Source organism: Phaseolus vulgaris, chromosome 1 (assembly GCF_000499845.2).
Source record: "Phaseolus vulgaris cultivar G19833 chromosome 1, P. vulgaris v2.0, whole genome shotgun sequence".
NCBI lineage: Eukaryota > Viridiplantae > Streptophyta > Magnoliopsida > Fabales > Fabaceae > Phaseolus > Phaseolus vulgaris.
The window spans coordinates 51,313,066-51,333,373 of record NC_023759.2 but is presented as its reverse complement, the minus strand read 5'-3'; the positions used below and the strand labels follow the sequence as shown (position 1 = coordinate 51,333,373).

Here is a 20,308-nt window from a genome sequence, read left to right as displayed (position 1 = left end):
TAATTTATAACTAAAATAAAATATGAAAAGAGAATAAAATTAACAACACACAATCATGTAATTAAAGAAAAAATTATTCTTCTTTCTTAATTTTTCTCTCAAATATTAAAAAAAAATTGGTACATTTTACTAATAAACATTGTGTTCTTCTTTGATGAGAAAAATAAACTACAAAGTTAGGTAAAATATATATTTATCAATGCATATCGATTTTAAATTTTTGATAATTTATCATTATTACGTTTTTTATACGGCTTTTTAGTATGAACATACTTGCTACCTATACATATAAGGTTATTGGTTCATAAAAGAATTATAGATGACAATAAGTATATATATATATATATATATATATATATATATATATATATATATTGAAATTATTATAATAATTAATAGATAAATTGACAGTTTATATAAAATTACTAATATTATAAATTATGACAAATTTTATATCTGCGTTTCTGCTATTTAGTTGCTTTTGACTTCTACGTTTCTTGGTTATCATTTTTCTGTATTTAAGTATCTTGTTATTTACTCTTTTTAAAAAAATCCATTCATTTACTTGTTGTTTAAATTTCTCTATTTAGCTTAATTTTATTACCCTTAGTTTACAAAAAATATTCCATATACATCTTAAAAGTTTTGATTTTGAAAAATCCTTTTAAAGATTGATAGCGAAGTCACAGTTTTGAATACATCTATTCTATTTTAAATGATAACACGTTTTTAAAATTTGAATAGCCCAAAATAAAGTTATCCAAGAGAACATTTAGATTAAAATTATACCGATCTTGTGTAAAAGGGTTTTATTACGTATATAAGTACATGTATAAATTGTGAAAATCTATTTATTATGAAAGAAGGTGAATAATAAGAAGAGATAAAATAGAGTTAATCCATACATAAATAAAAGTGAGTATTTATTATCGAAGAAGATGAATAATAAGATGAGATAAAGTAAAGAGATGAGGGCTAAGAATAGAAGAAGACATAATAATGCATAGATAGGATGTGTTTTATTTATTTATTTATTTATATAATAAAGGAGTTTTGTTTGATTGGTTGGGAAAGAGGATCAGTAGAAAGTCAAAATAACAGACTGCACAGCGTGAATTGGTTTGACGGTGAATGAGCTAAACCCTGCCGTTTTGATAACATATTCCCACTCTTTCAGAGTCCGCTCTTTCCCAAAGTTAGTGTGAGCCATCATAACCATGTCAAGAACAACTCCTACGTCAGCCAGCTTGCTACCTTCTTCTTCTTCTTCAATCACCGCCTCCACGATCACCACCCTCCCCTTCTCCTTCGACACTCCTTCCCTGCACTTCTTCAAGATTTCGATGCACTCTTCGTCCGACCAGTCGTGCAAAACCCACTGCATTTCTTTCTATTATATTATATTATATATTAATTGCCATAATACATAACCTTAAGAGTAACGTACCTTGAGAAAAACAGCGTCGGCTTCAGGAACACTCTCGAACATGTTGCCTGCCACGTGTTGGAGGCCATCGCAGGGAGGGGCCTGGGCAATCACATGGGGAAGATCGAAATTCATGGCTCGAATGGAAGGGAGAGCCTCAAGGAGGATGCGCATGGCGCTGCCGTTGCCCCCACCCACGTCCACCACGGACTCCACGCCATCAAACGCCTCGCTACAGCTTCGGATGATCACAGGAATAACAAGCTTAGTATCGCATGCCATCCCTTCGTTGATGAGGTTGCTGTGGTCAAGATTTGCGGCGGCAAAGCGCCACACGTCTTCGCCGTGAGTGTTCTGAAATGATGGACGGCCGTTGGCCATGACGCGAGCGCTTAGACTGTGCCATGGCGCGAGCATCACAGGACTGCTCTCGAGCAGAAGTAAAGCGGCCATGCTCTGTTTTCCTTCTCTGATGAAACGGCGAGAGAGAGGTGTCTGTGAATAGCCATTGGTGACGGGTTTGAATATCTTTCTGCGCACGAGGAACCTCATTATGCGCTTGAGAAGAGAAGGATCACAGCCTATAGCTGATGATATCTCCGACAGTGTCATCGGCCTTCCATGCTTTTCTATGGCTTCAGCTATCCCAAGCTCTATCGCACATTTCACCACTGCCATTTCCACAAATCCAAATATGTACTTCCATATCTCCACTGAGGCTTCCGCTTCTTCTTCCTCTTCCTCTTCCACCGACACTCCCTCTCTCTCTATCTTTTCCATCCCTCTCTCCTCTCCTCTTCTCTTCTCTTCTCTTCTCTCCTCTAACCTTCATTTATACATTTTAAACATGGAAAATGTTTTTTTTAAATCTATACCCTAATAAATATTAATATTTAATTACTTTTAATTTTAAAAATTATTTGTATTTTTCTTATATTTTTATACTGGTAGTCTAAAATCGAGAGGTTTAGACCGAGAATTAAATACTAAACAACCAAGAGGTGATAGACTAAAACCGAGAGGTTTAGACCGAAAGCTGAAAGGTTATAGATAAAAGAATAAAACAAAATATAAATATTATTATAATAAGGCCCAATTAAGATAGAAACCTGCATGAGGGGGTGTGTAAATAATAAAAAGGTGTAGAAAGAAAGTACAAAAGTAAGGTGGAAAGCCCATTAAAGAAACTCTATAAATAGGAGGTCAGCGTAAGAAAAAGGTAAGAGTGATTTTTATCTGAAAAATGTTAAACTATTTATGACTTTGGCATCGGAGCGACTTGCAGGTACACCCCCTCACTTGTGTGAAGGAGAAGTCGAGAGTACCCGCCGAGAGCAGCCAACGTAAGGAGAAACTGAGAGCATCTACCTTGAGGAAAAGCCCAAGATATCCAGCCCAAGAGGAAACCGAGAGTCCAGCCCAAGATAAGAGATTGTCTTGTCAACCTAGTTCCAGTGTTCTTGGTCCCTCTTGTAAGAATAATTTTTATTATAATTTTTTTTTATTTACAAATATTAATATTTATTTTTGTTGTGGGGGTAAGTGGAGTAGGTATCAAAATATGATCACGTTTTAGACATCTTTTAGACATGCTTCAATTCAAATGAAAATGTGTTGGATCACAGGACCAAATAATTTAAGTGAACAAGGTTTGGTACAATTATTTTAGAGAAAGGTTTCTTGGAGACCGTGACAACACTCAATAACATACCTAAAATGTTTCTTTTACCTAATTATCAATACCCTTATTTTTAGCATAGGAATCATACATTTCCAACCTAATCTAACAGTATACAACTTTTATTTAATGATATAAAGAATATATAATTTTTATTTAATAATATAAAAAAGGATATTTTTTTTTATTTCATAAAAAAATGATTTTTTTTTGTAAAAAAGAGGATTGTATATTTGAGAAGGTTGTGAATGTATATTTTTCTTTTATCATTGCGCAAACAGCCCAAATCATGAGAGTTCCCACGAATAATATTCATGGTCGATTTGGAAAGTCTAGGATTAAGTATTTCTAGAAATCCACTTCCTAAAACAACCAACATTTTATTATTCCGACTAACCTTAAATAATTCTTCCTTAAATATAGAATTCTGTGGTGGGTAAGATACGATCTTACAAAAGCAATTAATTATTAATTAAAAGAACAGTGCAAATATGTTAGATGATAGATTGCAATTTGTTTTGTTGAAATATCAATTTCACTTGAAGAAATGAAGAAATTTTAAAAGTATACTACGACAAGTTAAATTATAAATTTATTTTTTATTCCGTTGTTAAAGTAATATTTTAAAAAAAAAAGTAATGTATGATTGCTAACAGATAAGTTGGAAGATATTATTCATATCATGTTAGAGAAATTTTATTAGAATAATTGTAACAAACTTTTTATAAGGTTCCTCATGTCTGTGGCGAAAAAGTTGTGAGATGGCCTCATAATCTTTTATGTTTTTATATTAATACAAATAGAAAAAGACCACATCAAAAACATACATTTAACATCACATTATAATAATAAAGTTATATAAATTTAATTTATTTGTGACCTTTATACCTTTCATAGATTAATAGTTCAATAAAATTAGCATGTAAACTAAAGTTTAGATGTGTGAGTGTTGCTTCCTGTAATATTTATTTGCGCGTGGTAGAGTAGCTTATATATTTATTGGAACCTGATATATTAGTACGATATACCGTGAATTTTTATTTTATTTTTTAATTTAAAATATTATTATATTATAAAAAGGAGCTGGTAAGTGTTTGTTGTTTCCTGTGTGGAGTGTTAAATAAAAGTTTTCCATATTTATTACATTATCATCGCATTGATTGTCAGACCCCGATTATAAAAGGCGAGATGTCAATATCTCATGATAAAATGATGACGTGTCAATATATAATAATAAGAGGTTACTGCTGCATTTTACAATTTTGTCTAAAAATATCCACCTGCATTTTTTTATTAATTCAAATTATAGATAAATTAATTTTAAATCTTTTATTTATTTTTTAAATTTAATAATAAACTCAATTATTTAGTTTTCACTCTAAGATTTTTTTTCTTTTAAATATTTTATAAAATAATTTTACTAAATTTTAATATTATTTTTAACCAACTTCTATAAAGGCAAAGACTTAACACTTGTTTCTATAAAAATGAAAGATCAAGAATTTTGAGGAGAAAAAAAAGGAAGAAAATGGCATAATTTGTAATGTAATTTATTGGTTCGCTGTAAAATTGGGTTTATAATTTAATATTTTATAATGAATCTGAAATATTATTCTGTGGATTAAAAAAATTAAAGTTCCAACTAATGTTTCCGCATTAACATTCTAAAAGAATAGTTTTAATATAATAAAGATTAACAAATGAAAACGCACTGACCATTATTAAATTTGAATGGCAGACAATATATATACGCAATGATTTTCCACGAATTACTGTAAAATATATATAATTCAAAATTCAATTACTTTGCTGAGTTGAGAAGATGGATGAGCACACTTGATATTTCATTAAAAACGAGTTTATGAAAATTGTTTATGGAATATTTCTTTTATTTTTATTTCGAAAAGTAATTTATACAATATTAAAAAATAAAAATATATTCAAAAAATTGCAGAATATAAAAACAAATGAGAGTCTAATAAAAATTTACTTTCCATAATATTAAAACCTAGTGTGATAGAATAATGATAATATTTTATTCAATGGGATATTGGAAAGACAAAGAAAAAGAAAGAATAAAATCAACGTACGTACTTAGTTTTTTTGGATCTTCTACTTTTAATTTGTAATAAAATTGAATATTAAACTCTAATGAAATGATATAAGATAAAATTCTAATATATTTTATTAATAAAAGAAAAAAAACGTGACGAGAATCTTCGAAGGCTGCTTCTAGAGGTGAACGATTTCTCAAACTTTAAGCAAAAAATAAATGGTTTAATATATGAGTTTTTCTTTATATTTTAGTTTGAAATATAAGAAGTTTTTTTTTTAAAAAAAGTTAATGATTAAATATTGAAAGATTTCTTAGATAATTTATGGTTAGATTTGATAAAAGCTACAAGGTAAAAGATATCTTAAGATATAAGTAGATGAAAGTAATATTTGTTGGAGTTGATCTCTTTTTGAAAACTAATACATATTATAATTCAAGAGGAATTAGAAAATAATATATACCATAATTTAAATTTTACTACATAAATTAACATTGTGATTAGTTAATTGAGACCTAATTTTTAAGATATAAATTTTAAAGAGAGAAACTTTATATTTATGACAAATACTCAAAGTTTTTAACACACAAATAATTTATTTTTAAAAGTAGAAGTATTTACACTAATCTTTCACAAGATCAAATACTTTTATAGTTGTAATACTTTTATAGTTGTATCTATGTTATGTACTTTACTGAATTTTGTCTAATGTGAGTTGTATATAAGATTCATTAGTCAATCAAAGGCATTATTTATTCTCAAGTAATACAACTAAATATTGTTTAAGTCTTTTTATTGTTGCAAGAATATGGTTTTATAATTTAAAAGAGAAATACAGAGATATTTTATTGCATCTACTTAGAAAGTCGTTATATATGACAAATCATCTTCATCTTAAGATAAATATAAATGGATTTGAAGAGGTGTCTGATAACAAATATTTTGAGATAAAATCGTACCTCATTTTCTACATTTGATATAAGACATGAATTTACCTTATTATCTATGTTTTGACCATAATACTTGATATTGAGTTTGAAAGATATCATGTAATCTTCAACATTTTTCTTTAATGTTGATTTAAGCTTTATTATATATGATATTTTCCTCTAATAATTGTTAAGTACTCAATCTTTTAAAGACTAAAGTCTAATACGAACTACAAAAACAAAAAGTAAAACAAGATATTATAATGATTAATGCTCATGAATATTTTATCTTGCAACTTCTCTTTTGTGAGTTTTGATTAGAAGATGACATATAAGCATCTTATTCTTTATTTTTCATAATTTTTTTATTTATTTCAAATACATTTGTTTAGGATAAAAAGAAAAGTGTCACATACCAAACTCATTTTTGTCATTTATAACACCAAATAATTACTCAATCTTTTTCTTAATAGTTCAATAGATTAAGTTAACAACTTTTAACTATCAATTATTAATTTTCAGAATTAGATTTTTAATTTTAGTTAGTTTTCGATTATAACTAGTTTTTCAAATAGAATTATATATGTGATTACTTGTTTAACTACTAGACATAATTATTAGAAATGTAAGTGTGAGTGTAACTTTGACATTGACATTGAATACAAATGAAAATGTTTAACATTTAGGTTGAAGGTGCTATCAATCTCTGAGTTTGATTAATGTCTCATTTGATATTGAATCTTTCTAGTGAGTATGAGTGGACCTGTTCTAGTCAGGTCCATGTATGGAATCTCCCCTCGAAAGATGAAGACCCATTAATGACAAATAATTCTACAAAACATCTCTCTAATAAATTGTTAAATAAAGAATTATATACATTTATATCGTAAAATAATGGAAGAGTATCCCAGGCCATACAAACGGAAGGTTCTTCTAAAGATAAGGCAATAAAGCCCAAAGCCCAAAGCCCAGGAAACGGATAATGCATGGAAAGAAGGCATCACGGGTGACCAAGATTCTTTACAATCAACTTAACTAGAAGACACAGATACTGTGCCTTTTAAAAGACAAAAAGCAGCATCTTTGAAAGCCCCGTTCTTGCTCTAACCAAACTATGTGAGGCATAAATAAAACAAATATTCTACAACTTTGTTTAATGCATAAACTAGGTCACTAACTTTATTATTCCGTTGTTTCACTACTCGTTAGCCAGATGTCAAAATGAAATGCAATATGAAGCATCAATCTTATAAGAATATTCTATATTACACCAAATTGCCACATTCAAATGGTTGGTGTTTACACCCTATTATACAATAACAATAGTTTATATAGAAAGAGAAGATAATTACATAGTTGATGATAGGCTCCTTCACACTGACTTATATAGCAGCAGGATCCCAAGTACAAGGTGGTAGCTTGAGAATAGAAAAATGGTGATGAGTTTATCATTTTCTTCGGTGACAGTAAAGCCTTGTTCCATGAGCGTGAGCAATAAGAAAGCAGGTTGTTGTGGAAGAAGATTCAGTGTTACGAGGTCAGAAATAACCTTGGCTCCCAAACCCAAACAAGGAAGACAACAATTATCGCAGCAAGGATTTCCTCTAACGGATTTACATGTACAAGAGGTTGTTCAGAGGCAGTCTCAAATCATTAGTCCTTGTACCAAGCCTAAGCGACAGTTTCATTCCAGTTTTCTCAATGACGCCTATGAAATGTGCAGAAATATCTGCGCCGAGTATGCCAAGACCTTCTATCTAGGTATTCTATCACTTGGATTTGATGAAACATGATAACTCACATTTTTCTTGTTTAATGTGTAATCTAGCTGACTTCTTCATCAATAACTATAAACAGGAACCTTGCTTATGACGGAAGAAAGACAGAAAGCTATATGGGCAATTTATGGTAAGAAAATAGTAGAAGAAAACAAATTAATGAGGTTGTTTTGCATGGTGAAACCTTTAGTGACACAATAGCTTCTCTCTACGCAGTTTGGTGCAGGAGGACGGATGAGCTGGTTGATGGTCCTAACGCGGCCTATATGAGCTCTGGTGTTCTTGATAGGTGGGAAGATAGATTGCATGATATTTTCAATGGACATCCCTATGATATGCTTGATGCTGCTCTTACTCACACCCTCTCCAAGTTTCCCTTGGATATTAAGGTCCTTAATTACTCCTTTATATATGTTACCTTCATCATCAATTACTTATCAATAACTAAGATCTATCTAACGAATTCAACTCTTCTGTAACACTATAATCACAGCCTTTCAGAGACATGATACAAGGAATGAGAATGGATACAAGGAAAGCCCGCTACAACAATTTCCAAGAGCTTTATCTTTACTGTTACTATGTGGCAGGAACTGTTGGCTTAATGACCGTTCCAATAATGGGTATAGCACAGGATTCGGTCGCCCCTGTACAAAATGTATATGATGCTGCACTTTATCTGGGTATAGGAAATCAACTCACCAACATTCTTAGAGATGTCGGAGAGGAGTAAGTTTCTTCTGATTGTTTTTCTTAACTCACATTCACAACAGTAAATTTGAGATGTAATTAAAACTGATATATATATTATTTCATGACATTACTGTTTTAATTAGTGCATTAAGAGGTAGAGTGTACCTTCCCCAAGACGAACTGGCCCAGTTTGGATTATGTGACAAGGATGTGTTTTCAAGAAATGTGAGTGAAAGATGGAGAAAGTTTATGAAACATCAAATAACGAGGGCAAGATTCTACTTCAACCGGGCAGAAGAAGGAGTTTCTCAGCTAGAAAAGGCCAGCTGTTGGCCGGTAGGCAAATCCACATATTATTATATTGCTACACTGAAACCATCATTTGTTTTTCATCCGATATTCTGCTAAATGAAATTCATGTTAATGTGCAGGTTTGGTCCTCATTGATATTGTATCGTAAGATCCTGGATGCAATTGAAGACAACGATTACGACAATTTGACTAAACGAGCTTATGTTGGACGAGCTAACAAACTGTTTACGTTGCCTCAAGCTTATACCAGATCTCTCTCAAATCGCAACACCAAATTTCGTCCGTTTTTGACAAGGCTTATTTAGCAAACTAGTAGCCTAAAATTGTCTGTGTATCCAATCAAACATATACTTGGCTCCTTGTACAGACAATTATTGGAAAGAAAGTACTGAAATCAATTCTTAACCTGTACGAATGCGTGTCCTTTGCAACCGTCAACTTCCACCATTGGATGTAATATTTCCACTTTTTTTTATCCTCGCAAATACATCATCAATATTTTCTAAGCTTTCAACTAATGCGTATATCAAAAGCATTGAAGCCTCTCTTCTCTGCATATCCATGAACTGCTTGAAATATCTTAGTAGATAGTAGTGGTGTGTACATGGCTATGGCTGCTCCAACTACAAAGGAAAAAGTATTTTGACACTTCAGAGTGAAAGAGGATGCTTTAGTTTCAAGAAGTGCATACCCATAACCAAAACAATGGTAACCCTTCTACATTCCAGTTTTTTTCCCAAATTGGTTTAGTGTGTTGGTGAAATTCCTGAAATGAATAAAACATTTTTTTATTCCAAAAGACTGAAAATTGTGTTTGGAACTCACCATTTATCTCTAGGAAGGAAATTAATAAGAGAAATATACTTTTTACAATAATCCTTAGAATTTTCTACATATAAGCGGTTTAAGAAATAAATATATATAATAAATAAAAAGTTTGAAATTAAATAATATAAAATAATATTGAAAATTGTAACGTGTGATGTATAAAAAATATCTTTATCCAATTAATAAAGAATTTGTTTATATAAAAAAATCATTTCAATATAAATAACTTTGTCAGAAAAGCGTAAATAAGTACTGTAAGAGTGAAATAGTGGAACATAAAACAATAACATAATATCAAGTCGTGCTTATAAAATTTGACAAATGGTTTATAATATTACTTTAACCATTCACTAATTATTTTATAATTAAAATAAGAAAAATAAAATAATTTTAATTTCAGTTAAAAAAACAAAAAATTAAAAAATACATGAAGTGTTTGATACACATAACTTGAATGTAATTTTTGTGAACTGGTTAGTCCCAAATACAACTTCAGGTATTCTGTTTATAAAAATTGTTTTCATATTCCAAGACTTCACTTTGTGCATAATATTAATATTTTTAAAGAAATCGTTTTTTAATATTAAGTTTTTCAAGAAAAATAATCGTAAACCTCAATCACTATTTTCCTTATACAATCTCATGTAACATGTGAATAACTTACCTATTACGAGAATAAAAAATACAAAATAAATGTAAAATCAAATCAATTTGAATACTGTAGACTTTTAATTTTATAAGTTGATATAAATAAATAAATTTAACTTATGAATGGATTTTAATTCAATTTATATTTTGGTATAAATGTTTGTGGATAATTTTAGTTCATGGACAACAAATCAAATACGAAAGGATTATGGTTTATTGAAAACACGCACGCACAGAGCAGTGAAGTTGGTCTTTGTAGGCAGAAACAGAGAATAGAGAACAGAGAATGAAGATGCTCCATACGTAACAAAACCAACCATTAATAAGCATACACCTGATTGAAGATGTGCACGGTGTCAGGTTCTATCCTTCTGCTTCTGTGCTGCCCTTCTTCTTCTTCTTCTTCAATATCACTCCTTTGTTGTTATTCCAAAACCAGAACCAAAAAGAGAATTGGCAATGGCATAACCCATTTAAGTGTGGCCACCGCCACTTGTGCTATGGCCAAAGATGTGTGGAGCCGAACAAGTGGATCTGCATCCTCCTCTCCCATTCCCAGGGAACGTGGCAGTAGTAGGCAGCAACAAGCTACGTTCCTGGACCGCAGTATGGACATGGAAGAGCTATTAGCGGCAATTGGGGAAACCCAGAACGAGGATGAACTGTATGCGGTAATGTCCCCCTACAGCGGTAGGCAGCTGTCTATGCGCTTCATGGTTTCGCTGCTCTCCCGCGAGCCCGATTGGCAACGCACCGTTGCCCTTCTCGATTGGATAAACGAAAAGGCCCTCTATTCCCCTTCCCTCTTCGCCTACAACGTCGTACTCCGCAACGTCCTTCGGGCCAAGCAGTGGCACCTCGCCCACGGCCTGTTTGACGAAATGCGCCACAAGGGCCTTTCCCCCGATAGGTACACCTACTCCACCCTCATCACTTCTTTCGCCAAAGACGGCTTGTTTGATTCTTCTCTCTTTTGGCTCCAGCAGATGGAGCAAGACAACGTTTCCGGCGACCTTGTCCTCTACAGTAATTTGATCGACCTTGCCCGCAAGTTGTGCGATTACTCCAAGGCCATTTCCATCTTCAACAGATTGAAAGCCTCCGCCATTACCCCCGACCTCATTGCCTATAACTCCATGATCAATGTCTTTGGAAAAGCCAAGCTCTTCCGCGAGGCTCGCCTTCTTCTTCAAGAGATGGCCGACAATGCTGTTCAACCCGACACCGTCAGCTATTCCACGCTTCTTGCCATCTACGTTGACAATCAAAAGTTTGTTGAAGCGCTTTCTCTGTTCTCTCAAATGAATGAAGCCAAATGCCCCCTTGATCTCACCACCTGTAACATCATGATTGATGTTTATGGCCAGCTTCACATGCCCAAGGAAGCGGATCGCCTCTTCTGGAGCATGAGGAAAATGGAGATTCAGCCCAATGTGGTTAGCTACAATACGCTCTTGAGGGTTTATGGAGATGCTGAGCTATTTGGGGAAGCCATCCATCTGTTTCGCTTGATGCAGAGTAAGGATGTACCGCAGAATGTTGTCACCTACAACACTATGATTAACATCTATGGCAAGACCCTTGAGCACGAGAAGGCTACCAATCTCGTTCAAGAAATGAAGAAAAGGGATATTGAACCCAATGCCATCACTTATTCGACTATAATATCCATTTGGGAAAAGGCAGGCAAACTGGACCGCGCAGCTATCTTGTTTCAAAAATTAAGGAGTTCAGGAGTTCGAATTGACGAGGTTCTTTACCAGACAATGATTGTAGCCTACGAGAGGGCAGGTTTAGTTGCTCATGCCAAGCGTCTGCTGCATGAGCTGAAGAGACCGGACAACATTCCCAGGGAGACTGCAATTGTAATTCTTGCCAGAGCTGGTAGAATTGAAGAGGCTACCTGGGTTTTTCGTCAGGCTTTTGATGCTGGAGAAGTCAAAGATATATCTGTGTTTGGGTGCATGATTAATCTTTTCTCTAAGAACAAAAAGTATAGCAATGTAGTTGAAGTGTTTGAGAAGATGAGACAGGTGGGATATTTTCCTGATTCTGATGTTATTGCTCTCGTGCTGAATGCTTTTGGAAAGCTGCGAGAATTTGATAAAGCAGATGGTTTATATAGACAGATGCACGAGGAAGGGTGTGTTTTTCCAGATGAAGTTCATTTCCAGATGCTGAGTCTATATGGTGCAAGAAAGGATTTCATGATGGTAGAGTCATTGTTTGAGAAGCTGGATTCCAATCCTAATGTCAATAAGAAGGAGTTGCATCTTGTTGTTGCTAGCATTTATGAGCGAGCAGATAGACTTAACGATGCTTCCCGAGTCATGAATAAGACGAACCAAAAAGCAATCAGAAGTCACGATCACACTTAGTGTGTATCAAGCCTTTCCCTGTGTAACTTGTTGACGAACATTCTTTTAGCATAATAACAAGAAAACCTCTCATATTCCCAACCAAGTGTCATGTATATATTTGATATTCACCAAGACGCATATTCAGAATAGCAGCATCCTGAAAATTAATCATTACAACTCTATTTCCCGGCTTATTTGCAATCTTCGTTTTTTAATGTGTCCTATTGAATTCTTCTTTCTGCAAAAATCTGACTTGTTTGTTGTAAATCCGATTACAATTTCAATTGCAGATGTAACTGAACAATGAAAATCTTGCATTGTTGTGCTTCTCTGCGGAAATCATGGCTGTGCTAAGAAGACTACAAAGTTATTAGTGTTAGAATTTTGGGTTTTTTTAGTTTGGCACTGTGAACCCTGAAAACATACAGTTTACACTCTAATAAGTAAATATTTGATTCTTTCTTTTCAAAATATTATTATAAGAGTTTGTTAAGTATATGTCATTCATTATTGTTGTTGATGATGGTGTTAAAAGAAACTTTTCTCTAACTTTATTCATGTCTATGTTGACTATATTAAAAGGAGATTTCTTTTGAAGAAGAGATTCAGGGCATGAAAAAGTGCCTGCAAAATTTTCCTGATTGGGTGAATTATTGGATTGAATAAGTTTTTAACATTTTTCATTATTTTTTTATTAATATTTATATACCTTTTCATTATAATAAAATAATAATAAAAATAAAAATATCAATAATAAATATATTTTTTTAATATTTACTTTTTTTTATTCATCAAATTATATTTCTTTCTGTCTTTTTTTCTTACTTTCTTCCCTGACAATTCACAGTGAAGAAATTTAGAATTTAAAAAATATTTGTTTTTAATAAAAAATGAGTGTAAAAAAAAGAAAGTGGATTAAGGAGAGTTTAGACAGTAATGAATTTAGGTTAATATTGGTGAGTGGAAGAGAACTAAGAATGGAATGGAAGCGTGAGTTGAGATTTGCAGCAGCCTCAGCTGCAGCGGCAAACAGGAAGCATTTGAAATTTGAAGCGGAAACAGGAAGAGCCTGTATTTACATTTATAAATTATGAATAAAAAATAAAAATGGAAAAAGGAAAAAAAGAAGAAAGAAAATGAAGGGAAATAAGGGCGCATTCTTAGGCAGAAAAGATAGATAGATATTTTTGTATCTATTGCATCCAAATTTGAAGGCGTGTTGTGTGTGGCGTTTAGGGTTTCTCCATCTTCTTCAACAATCGTCTACACTTGAGGGTTTTAGTCTTCTCTTCTCTTCTATCTCACTCATTCATTCCTTTCTTCACCTCCTCTCTTTGCATCAATGTTATCTTATGTAATGTGATTGTTTCAATTGCAGGCTAAGAGCGTGATTCCTGATCCTTTAGAAGGAAGGGAAGCACACAACACAACGCAAGCATGCAAACTTCGTGGGCTGATTTGGCTACTAATTCCGCGCCTGAAATTGCCGGAGCATCCAACACCACAGCTCCGTCGCGGCCCGTTTATGTGCCTCCTCATCTGAGGAACCGTGGAGCATCAGCATCAACGGAATCCTCCTCTGCTCCTCCACCACCCAATGTGAGTACTGATAACAATGCCGGATCACGGTGGGGTGCGCCCAGAAACGGGTGGGGGAACAGAAGTGGTGGTTGGGATCGGCGGGAAGTGAACCCCTTCGAAGATCAGGAGAATGCAGCTGAAGAGGGAGGAGCAGCTTTTGGCGAGGAGCAGGGAAACACGGGAATTAATTTTGATGCGTACGAGGACATTCCTGTTGAGACGAGCGGTGAAAACGTGCCCCCACCTGTGAATACTTTTGCGGAGATTGACTTGGGCGAGGCTCTTAATCAGAATATTAGACGCTGCAAATATGTTAAGCCAACGCCGGTCCAGCGGTATGGCATACCCATATCCCTTGGCGGACGGGATTTAATGGCTTGTGCGCAGACTGGTTCCGGAAAGACTGCGGCATTCTGTTTCCCTATTATCAGTGGCATTATGAGAGGTCAAGGGCAGCCCCTCCAGAGGCCCCCTCGCGGTGCCCGTACAGTCTATCCACTTGCCCTTGTTCTCTCGCCGACTAGGGAGTTATCCATGCAAGTCAGTACTTTCTTATTACATACACTCTTCATATCAGATGCTTCCTCTCTTTTTAATTCCCTCCATTGCCTCTGCACATCTGTTTGCAACATATTGACTGTTCGTTCCTTTCAGATACATGAAGAGGCTAGGAAGTTTTCATACCAGACAGGGGTCAGGGTCGTTGTTGCCTATGGTGGAGCTCCTATAAACCAGCAGGTCTTAAATCCTTGTTCTTTCTCAATTTTAACATTAATATGTTGATTTATATTTTGGCATAGTTCCTGACTAAATATAGTGTTCCAGCTACGGGAACTTGAGAGAGGGGTGGATATTCTTGTTGCAACTCCAGGAAGATTGGTTGATTTGCTGGAGAGAGCTAGAGTTTCATTGCAGATGATCAAATATTTGGCCTTAGACGAGGCAGATAGAATGCTGGACATGGGTTTTGAACCACAAATAAGGAAGATTGTACAACAAATGGACATGCCTCCACCAGGTGCCAGACAGACTATGTTGTTCAGTGCCACATTTCCAAAAGAGATACAGGTTTCATATTCTCTATGCTAGGCGGGAGGATGTGCCTCACCTTACAAATTTAGTTGTAAATTGTAATTAATCTAAGATGCGCGTTCCTCATGTTTTTTTGTGCAGGCTGCTGATATATCGATACTCGTAAAAACATATACTTTCACACTTTAATAAATTAATATTTTATTCATTTTTATTTTATTTTTTAATTTAATATATTATTATATTATTATAAACAGTATCAAATCTAGGGTTCTTTTGACCCTTAATCCTTCACCTTTACTCATTAAATAGTTGCTATTTCAAATTTTTATTGGGATATAAGTGGCAGAGATCCAAGTAATGCAATTGAATATTACTTATTAGATGTATAGCTTCCTCATATCATCGTTTAATTTTGTTGTGATTTACTGTTAATATGCAGAGTCTAGCCTCTGATTTCCTTTCAAATTATGTTTTTCTGGCTGTTGGAAGAGTGGGCTCAATTACCGATTTGATTGTCCAAAGAGTTGAGTACGTTCAAGAATCTGACAAAAGAAGTCACCTCATGGATCTTCTTCATGCGCAGAGGGAAAATGGTGTACAAGGAAAGGTATTATCACAGTTCACAGAAAGTGTATTTAACTAGTATAAAACTTGGTATAATTATTGTTTCCGAGGCAAGTTGTTTTGGGCTCAAATCAGCGTCTGAATGCTGATCCATGTATGTATTGGTCTTGGGAAAATGTTCCAGATCAATGAAACGGGGATTATGCTATGAACCAACGATGCATAGTTTTCCTGAGTTGATTGATTATGGGTGGAAGAATTGGCATTTCTACTCCTTTTCTGTATGTTCTAGCCGTGCCAGGTCTTCTTACTCCATGACAATTGCATGTACATATTTTTGTTTGTGGTAAATTATAGCATGGGGATGCTGTGTTTTCTCATTGTAGGGACATGTTTTTTTCCCTCACGGCAAATGCTATTGCTTGATTATCAAAGGCCTTGTTCATGGATGATTTTATTTTTTGCAGCAAGCTTTGACTTTAGTTTTTGTGGAGACAAAGAAGGGAGCTGATGCTCTCGAGCACTGGTTGTGTCGTAATAATTTTCCGGCAACTACTATTCACGGTGACAGGACACAACAGGTTAGTCTGTTGTTCAGTTATGTCTGCTTTTGCATCTGTGTGATCTAGACTACTACTTTGATTTATATTTGATTGACAAGGCCAGTACTCCTACTATTCTTTTTTTTTTTTTTTGCCTTGATAATGTTTGGTGCTTTGGAACAGCATAGTTGGACGCTTAGGATTATGTAAGCATGTCTTGTTTACAGAATTAATGTTATGGAAAGTAGGGGGATGACATCTGACTCTGCTTGGTTTTTCTGTGTTAGGGCCTTGTATAAGATTTTTCAAAAGATGGTTAATGTCGTGGAAAGTAGGGGGATGCCATCTTGACTTTCCTAGGTTTGTCTGTGTTAGGACCTTTGTATGGGGAGTCAGTCTGAACACTTTGATTGAAAGAGGTAGTCAGCTAGGGGTCATTTTATATGTGTAGTATAAATTATATATTTTGCATTACAATATTTAGGCTTAATTGTACTTTTGGTCCCCTTATCATTCTCAAATTTGGTTCTCATTCTTTGCAATTTTGGCCCCTCTGTTATTTTAATTGTGCAATTTTGGATCATTTATTAACTTGACATCTAATATTTGATTGAAAGGCTAGCATGATGGTAGTGTTGTCGTGGACGTGCAATAAAGTGCTATGCTGGCATTTATGTTAAATTTTGGATGTCAAATAAGTGGGTAGATCAAAACTGTACAATTAAAATAATGGGGTTGGTGGGACACCAAATTCAAGAAATGGCAATAGCAGGGTGACCCAGTTGTAAATTGCAAGCTATCAAGCCGTGATTGCTGATAGACGGAGTGGATTGGCCGCCCCCAACCCCGAGGATGTCGTGACAGAGTAGAAGTGGCTGTGGCAGCCAGCGAATCGCAGCCAGGAGTGGGTTTTGCGACCACCCCATTGTTTGGGCTGTCGAATGTGTGCTGTTGCAGGGGAGTTTGATGGAGGACTCGTAAAATCATGCCTATTAAAGCCCTAGCCTTTCTGTTCTTCAATCTCTTCTTATCTTGCCTATTGATTGAGAGTACTCATGGCTTGCTAGAATTAGTATAATAATAATAATAATAAAATGTAGAAAAATAATAATAAAAATTAAGGCGTATAATAAATTAAAAATGATAGCAAAAAAAATCAGCTAAATAATAATAATTAAATTAAATAATATTATAATAAATAGATTTTATATGATACGAGAAAACTGTATGTACTTAAAAATGTAAAATAAAAATTATATATATCATATATATAATTTCACTATAGGTACAAAAAGAATTCAGAATAGCTGTCATCCCACTATCCTGCTGTAGCATTTTTAGGGGGTAGCCGCTTTGCCTAGCTATCCGTTATTGACGTATGAGGACACTAAAATAGCAATGAAACCTATATATAAAATGATTACCATCCAACTTCTCATAATAGCATTTTTAGAGTTTGCTGCTGTGCACTGCAATCTGAGATTGATAACTATGGGTGTTATCATGGTTGTTAATCAGGAGTTTTAACTTGTAAACTTGCTTGTTCAGGGGCAAGTTCTTGAATACATAACAGTGTTCAAGAGTTGTTTGTTGCTCCCTTCTATTTTTCTGAAACCCAAGTCACCCAAAATCCATAGGCATTTCATATATTAATTTATAGGTATTTCTATGGTGGTTAGTGTACTCAAAATGACTTTTCTGCACATTTTTTTTATAATTAATTCTTTTTTTCACATCAAGTTGAGCACATCTTGCATAGTTAGTCTGAGTTTACTTTCTTTGTTTGAAGCTGAAGCTCGCAAATATCATACTGTCTCAAGGTCAAATGTTACAATTGTCATATTTTTACATTTTTTGTGTGTGTATAGGCTTATTATCATTTTACAATGCTTGCAGGAAAGAGAATTGGCATTAAGATCATTTAAAACTGGCAACACTCCCATATTGGTGGCAACTGATGTGGCTGCACGTGGTCTTGACATTCCTCATGTTGCCCATGTAGTTAACTTTGAGCTTCCTAATGATGTTGACGATTATGTACACCGTATTGGAAGAACAGGGCGAGCAGGAAAGAAAGGCCTTGCAACTGCGTTCTTTAATGACAACAATGCTTCACTGGCTAGGCCTTTAGCAGATCTGATGCAAGAAGCGAATCAGGAAGTACCTGATTGGCTCTCTCGGTATGCTGCTCGCTCTACTTTTGGTGGTGGACGGAATCGTCGAAATGGAGGAGGCCGTTTTGGTGGCCGTGATTTTCGAAGAGAAGGTTCTTTTAGTAGGGGTGGCTCTGGTTACTACAGTACAGGAAACAACAGTGGTGGATATGGCACTTCTGGTGGGTATGGTGGAGGATTTGGTCCTGGGGTAACCAGTGCATGGGACTGATAGCATTATACAGAATATTAGGAATTAGGTGCAGACTTACACCTATAGGGTGATTTTTCACCCTTTTTTGTCTTTTCAAGTTCATGTTCTTCAATTTACTTTTACCTTCTCGGTGATTCAATCCAACATCATTTTGTACGGTTTATAATTCTAATCACCAAGAGAGATGTGGGTGTGTGCGGCATCATTATCAGATCAGTAGAGGTCGTGCAGTGTCAGTGGGTGTTGGCAATGGCGATTACTAACATATTAGGAGTTCGTTTTAACTACTATCTGTACTCTTTCATTTTGGGTGGTTATTTTGCTGGGAGAAAGGTTGTGGAATAGCGGTGGGAGAGGTGCAGGCTTTTCTTTACAGTCGTATCTATTTATCACTTGATCATGTTTCTACCCAATATCTGTTGACATTTCGAGTTTCCCCATTCTGATGGGCCAAGGTTTTGTAATAGTGGTGACTGAAATGAATGAAAAGTATTCTTGCCGGATGTTTGTATTTGACATTTATGTGGAATGTTTGTTCATGGTGTTTCTTGTATGATTGAATTAATTTATTTGAAATGTTGTTTAAATGTGTCAAAAATCCATTAGGCGTTGGTAAGATTCTCTCGCCTCTAAATGTTGCTGAGATTCCACAAAGATCACTAATTATGTACTGGCAATCTCAGCATAAAATGGAGGAAAAAGAGAAAAGAAAACATAGGGTTGTCAGTTACACCATGCTATTGTATCGTTTGCTGGTCTAGTTTGTGAAATATCTGCATGACTATATGTTAAATTAGAAATGATCTAGTAAAACATTGACGGACACGGCAAGAGTTTATATTTTAAATAGGATAGGTTTAGAAATAAATATAAATAATAAATAGTAAGTTTGAAATTAAATAATATGAAAAAGTATTAAAATAGTATAACAACTGAGAGTTGTAATGTTGTTGTAATTCAAATGAGTTTTGGGTAGCGAATATCTGAAGAGTGTATATCATTTGTCTGAAATTGACCTTTTTCCAGAACAGAAACATATAGAACAAACAAACTGCAATTACATGCTTCAAATGAGTTTTGGGTAGTGATTCCATGTCAGAGGAGGGCAAGATCGTCAGTTTAACCATTATCTATATTCACATAATGAGTTTAGTTATTTATGAAAATTTATCATATAAAATGTTTGATGTAAAATTGTATAAAATATTTATGTGAAATATAAATCTGTATAGACTGTCTATATTATACTTATAATACGTAAAAAATATTATTTAAAACAATTTTCTATTTCCAAACACAATAGTGATGAATAACGAAATTTTAAAAAAAAACTTTTATTTAAACAAAACATTAGAGGTAATTTTTGTCATATACCAATTCGAGGTTAAAGACATTATAGTTACAAATTTTCACATAATTATGACAAAAAAATTGTAATCAAATCAAAGTACTATACAATGAAAATGACTTTGACAACGGAAAAAAGATCGAAAGTTACAACTTCTTCACGATT

General features: G+C 34.2%; 4 protein-coding genes across 5 annotated transcripts; 3 read left to right on the top strand and 1 right to left on the bottom strand.

Moving 5' to 3' along the window:
* Positions 1 to 997: 997 nt before the first annotated feature.
* On the bottom strand, positions 998 to 5,033 carry LOC137815317 (acetylserotonin O-methyltransferase-like). Of its 2 annotated transcripts, none has more exons than XM_068618457.1 (2): positions 1,448 to 5,033; positions 998 to 1,390 (listed from the first exon to the last, which is right to left on the bottom strand). In XM_068618457.1, exons 1-2 carry the CDS (start codon positions 2,204 to 2,206, stop codon positions 1,079 to 1,081), a joined length of 1,071 nt encoding a protein of 356 aa, XP_068474558.1. In that variant the 5' UTR covers positions 2,207 to 5,033; the 3' UTR covers positions 998 to 1,078. The 2 variants fall into 2 exon arrangements, with proteins under 2 accessions (XP_068474558.1, XP_068474559.1); XM_068618458.1 differs by having other exon boundaries at positions 998 to 1,378.
* Positions 5,034 to 7,402: 2,369 nt separating this feature from the next.
* On the top strand, positions 7,403 to 9,281 carry LOC137815316 (phytoene synthase 2, chloroplastic-like). The gene is made up of 6 exons (XM_068618456.1): positions 7,403 to 7,848; positions 7,945 to 7,995; positions 8,082 to 8,254; positions 8,359 to 8,594; positions 8,702 to 8,894; positions 8,990 to 9,281. The coding sequence occupies exons 1-6, from the start codon at positions 7,521 to 7,523 to the stop codon at positions 9,173 to 9,175; spliced, it is 1,167 nt and encodes a 388-aa protein (XP_068474557.1). The 5' UTR covers positions 7,403 to 7,520; the 3' UTR covers positions 9,176 to 9,281.
* Positions 9,282 to 10,533: 1,252 nt separating this feature from the next.
* LOC137815315 (pentatricopeptide repeat-containing protein At5g39980, chloroplastic) lies at positions 10,534 to 12,900 on the top strand. Its single transcript, XM_068618455.1, has one exon. It carries the CDS (start codon positions 10,691 to 10,693, stop codon positions 12,722 to 12,724), a length of 2,034 nt encoding a protein of 677 aa, XP_068474556.1. The 5' UTR covers positions 10,534 to 10,690; the 3' UTR covers positions 12,725 to 12,900.
* A 641-nt stretch (positions 12,901 to 13,541) lies between these two features.
* LOC137815314 (DEAD-box ATP-dependent RNA helicase 37-like) lies at positions 13,542 to 19,313 on the top strand. The gene is made up of 7 exons (XM_068618454.1): positions 13,542 to 13,981; positions 14,085 to 14,827; positions 14,942 to 15,025; positions 15,113 to 15,355; positions 15,762 to 15,929; positions 16,354 to 16,467; positions 18,325 to 19,313. Exons 2-7 carry the CDS (start codon positions 14,144 to 14,146, stop codon positions 18,811 to 18,813), a joined length of 1,782 nt encoding a protein of 593 aa, XP_068474555.1. The 5' UTR covers positions 13,542 to 13,981; positions 14,085 to 14,143; the 3' UTR covers positions 18,814 to 19,313.
* The last annotated feature ends 995 nt before the right edge of the window (positions 19,314 to 20,308 follow it).

Excerpts from the sequence above, each read along its gene's own strand:
- LOC137815316 (XM_068618456.1), top strand. The coding sequence starts at position 7,521 with ATGGTGATGAGTTTATCATTTTCTTCGGTGACAGTAAAGCCTTGTTCC. Across the intron at positions 7,996-8,081 it reads AGCTATATGGGCAATTTATG|TTTGGTGCAGGAGGACGGAT; the intron begins GTAAGAAAATAG and ends CTCTCTACGCAG. Across the intron at positions 8,255-8,358 it reads AGTTTCCCTTGGATATTAAG|CCTTTCAGAGACATGATACA; the intron begins GTCCTTAATTAC and ends CTATAATCACAG.
- LOC137815317 (XM_068618457.1), bottom strand. The coding sequence starts at position 2,206 with ATGGAAAAGATAGAGAGAGAGGGAGTGTCGGTGGAAGAGGAAGAGGAA. Across the intron at positions 1,391-1,447 it reads CCGACGCTGTTTTTCTCAAG|AAAGAAATGCAGTGGGTTTT; the intron begins GTACGTTACTCT and ends ATAATATAATAG.
- LOC137815314 (XM_068618454.1), top strand. The coding sequence starts at position 14,144 with ATGCAAACTTCGTGGGCTGATTTGGCTACTAATTCCGCGCCTGAAATT. Across the intron at positions 15,930-16,353 it reads AAAATGGTGTACAAGGAAAG|CAAGCTTTGACTTTAGTTTT; the intron begins GTATTATCACAG and ends TATTTTTTGCAG. Across the intron at positions 16,468-18,324 it reads ACGGTGACAGGACACAACAG|GAAAGAGAATTGGCATTAAG; the intron begins GTTAGTCTGTTG and ends CAATGCTTGCAG.
- LOC137815315 (XM_068618455.1), top strand. The coding sequence starts at position 10,691 with ATGTGCACGGTGTCAGGTTCTATCCTTCTGCTTCTGTGCTGCCCTTCT.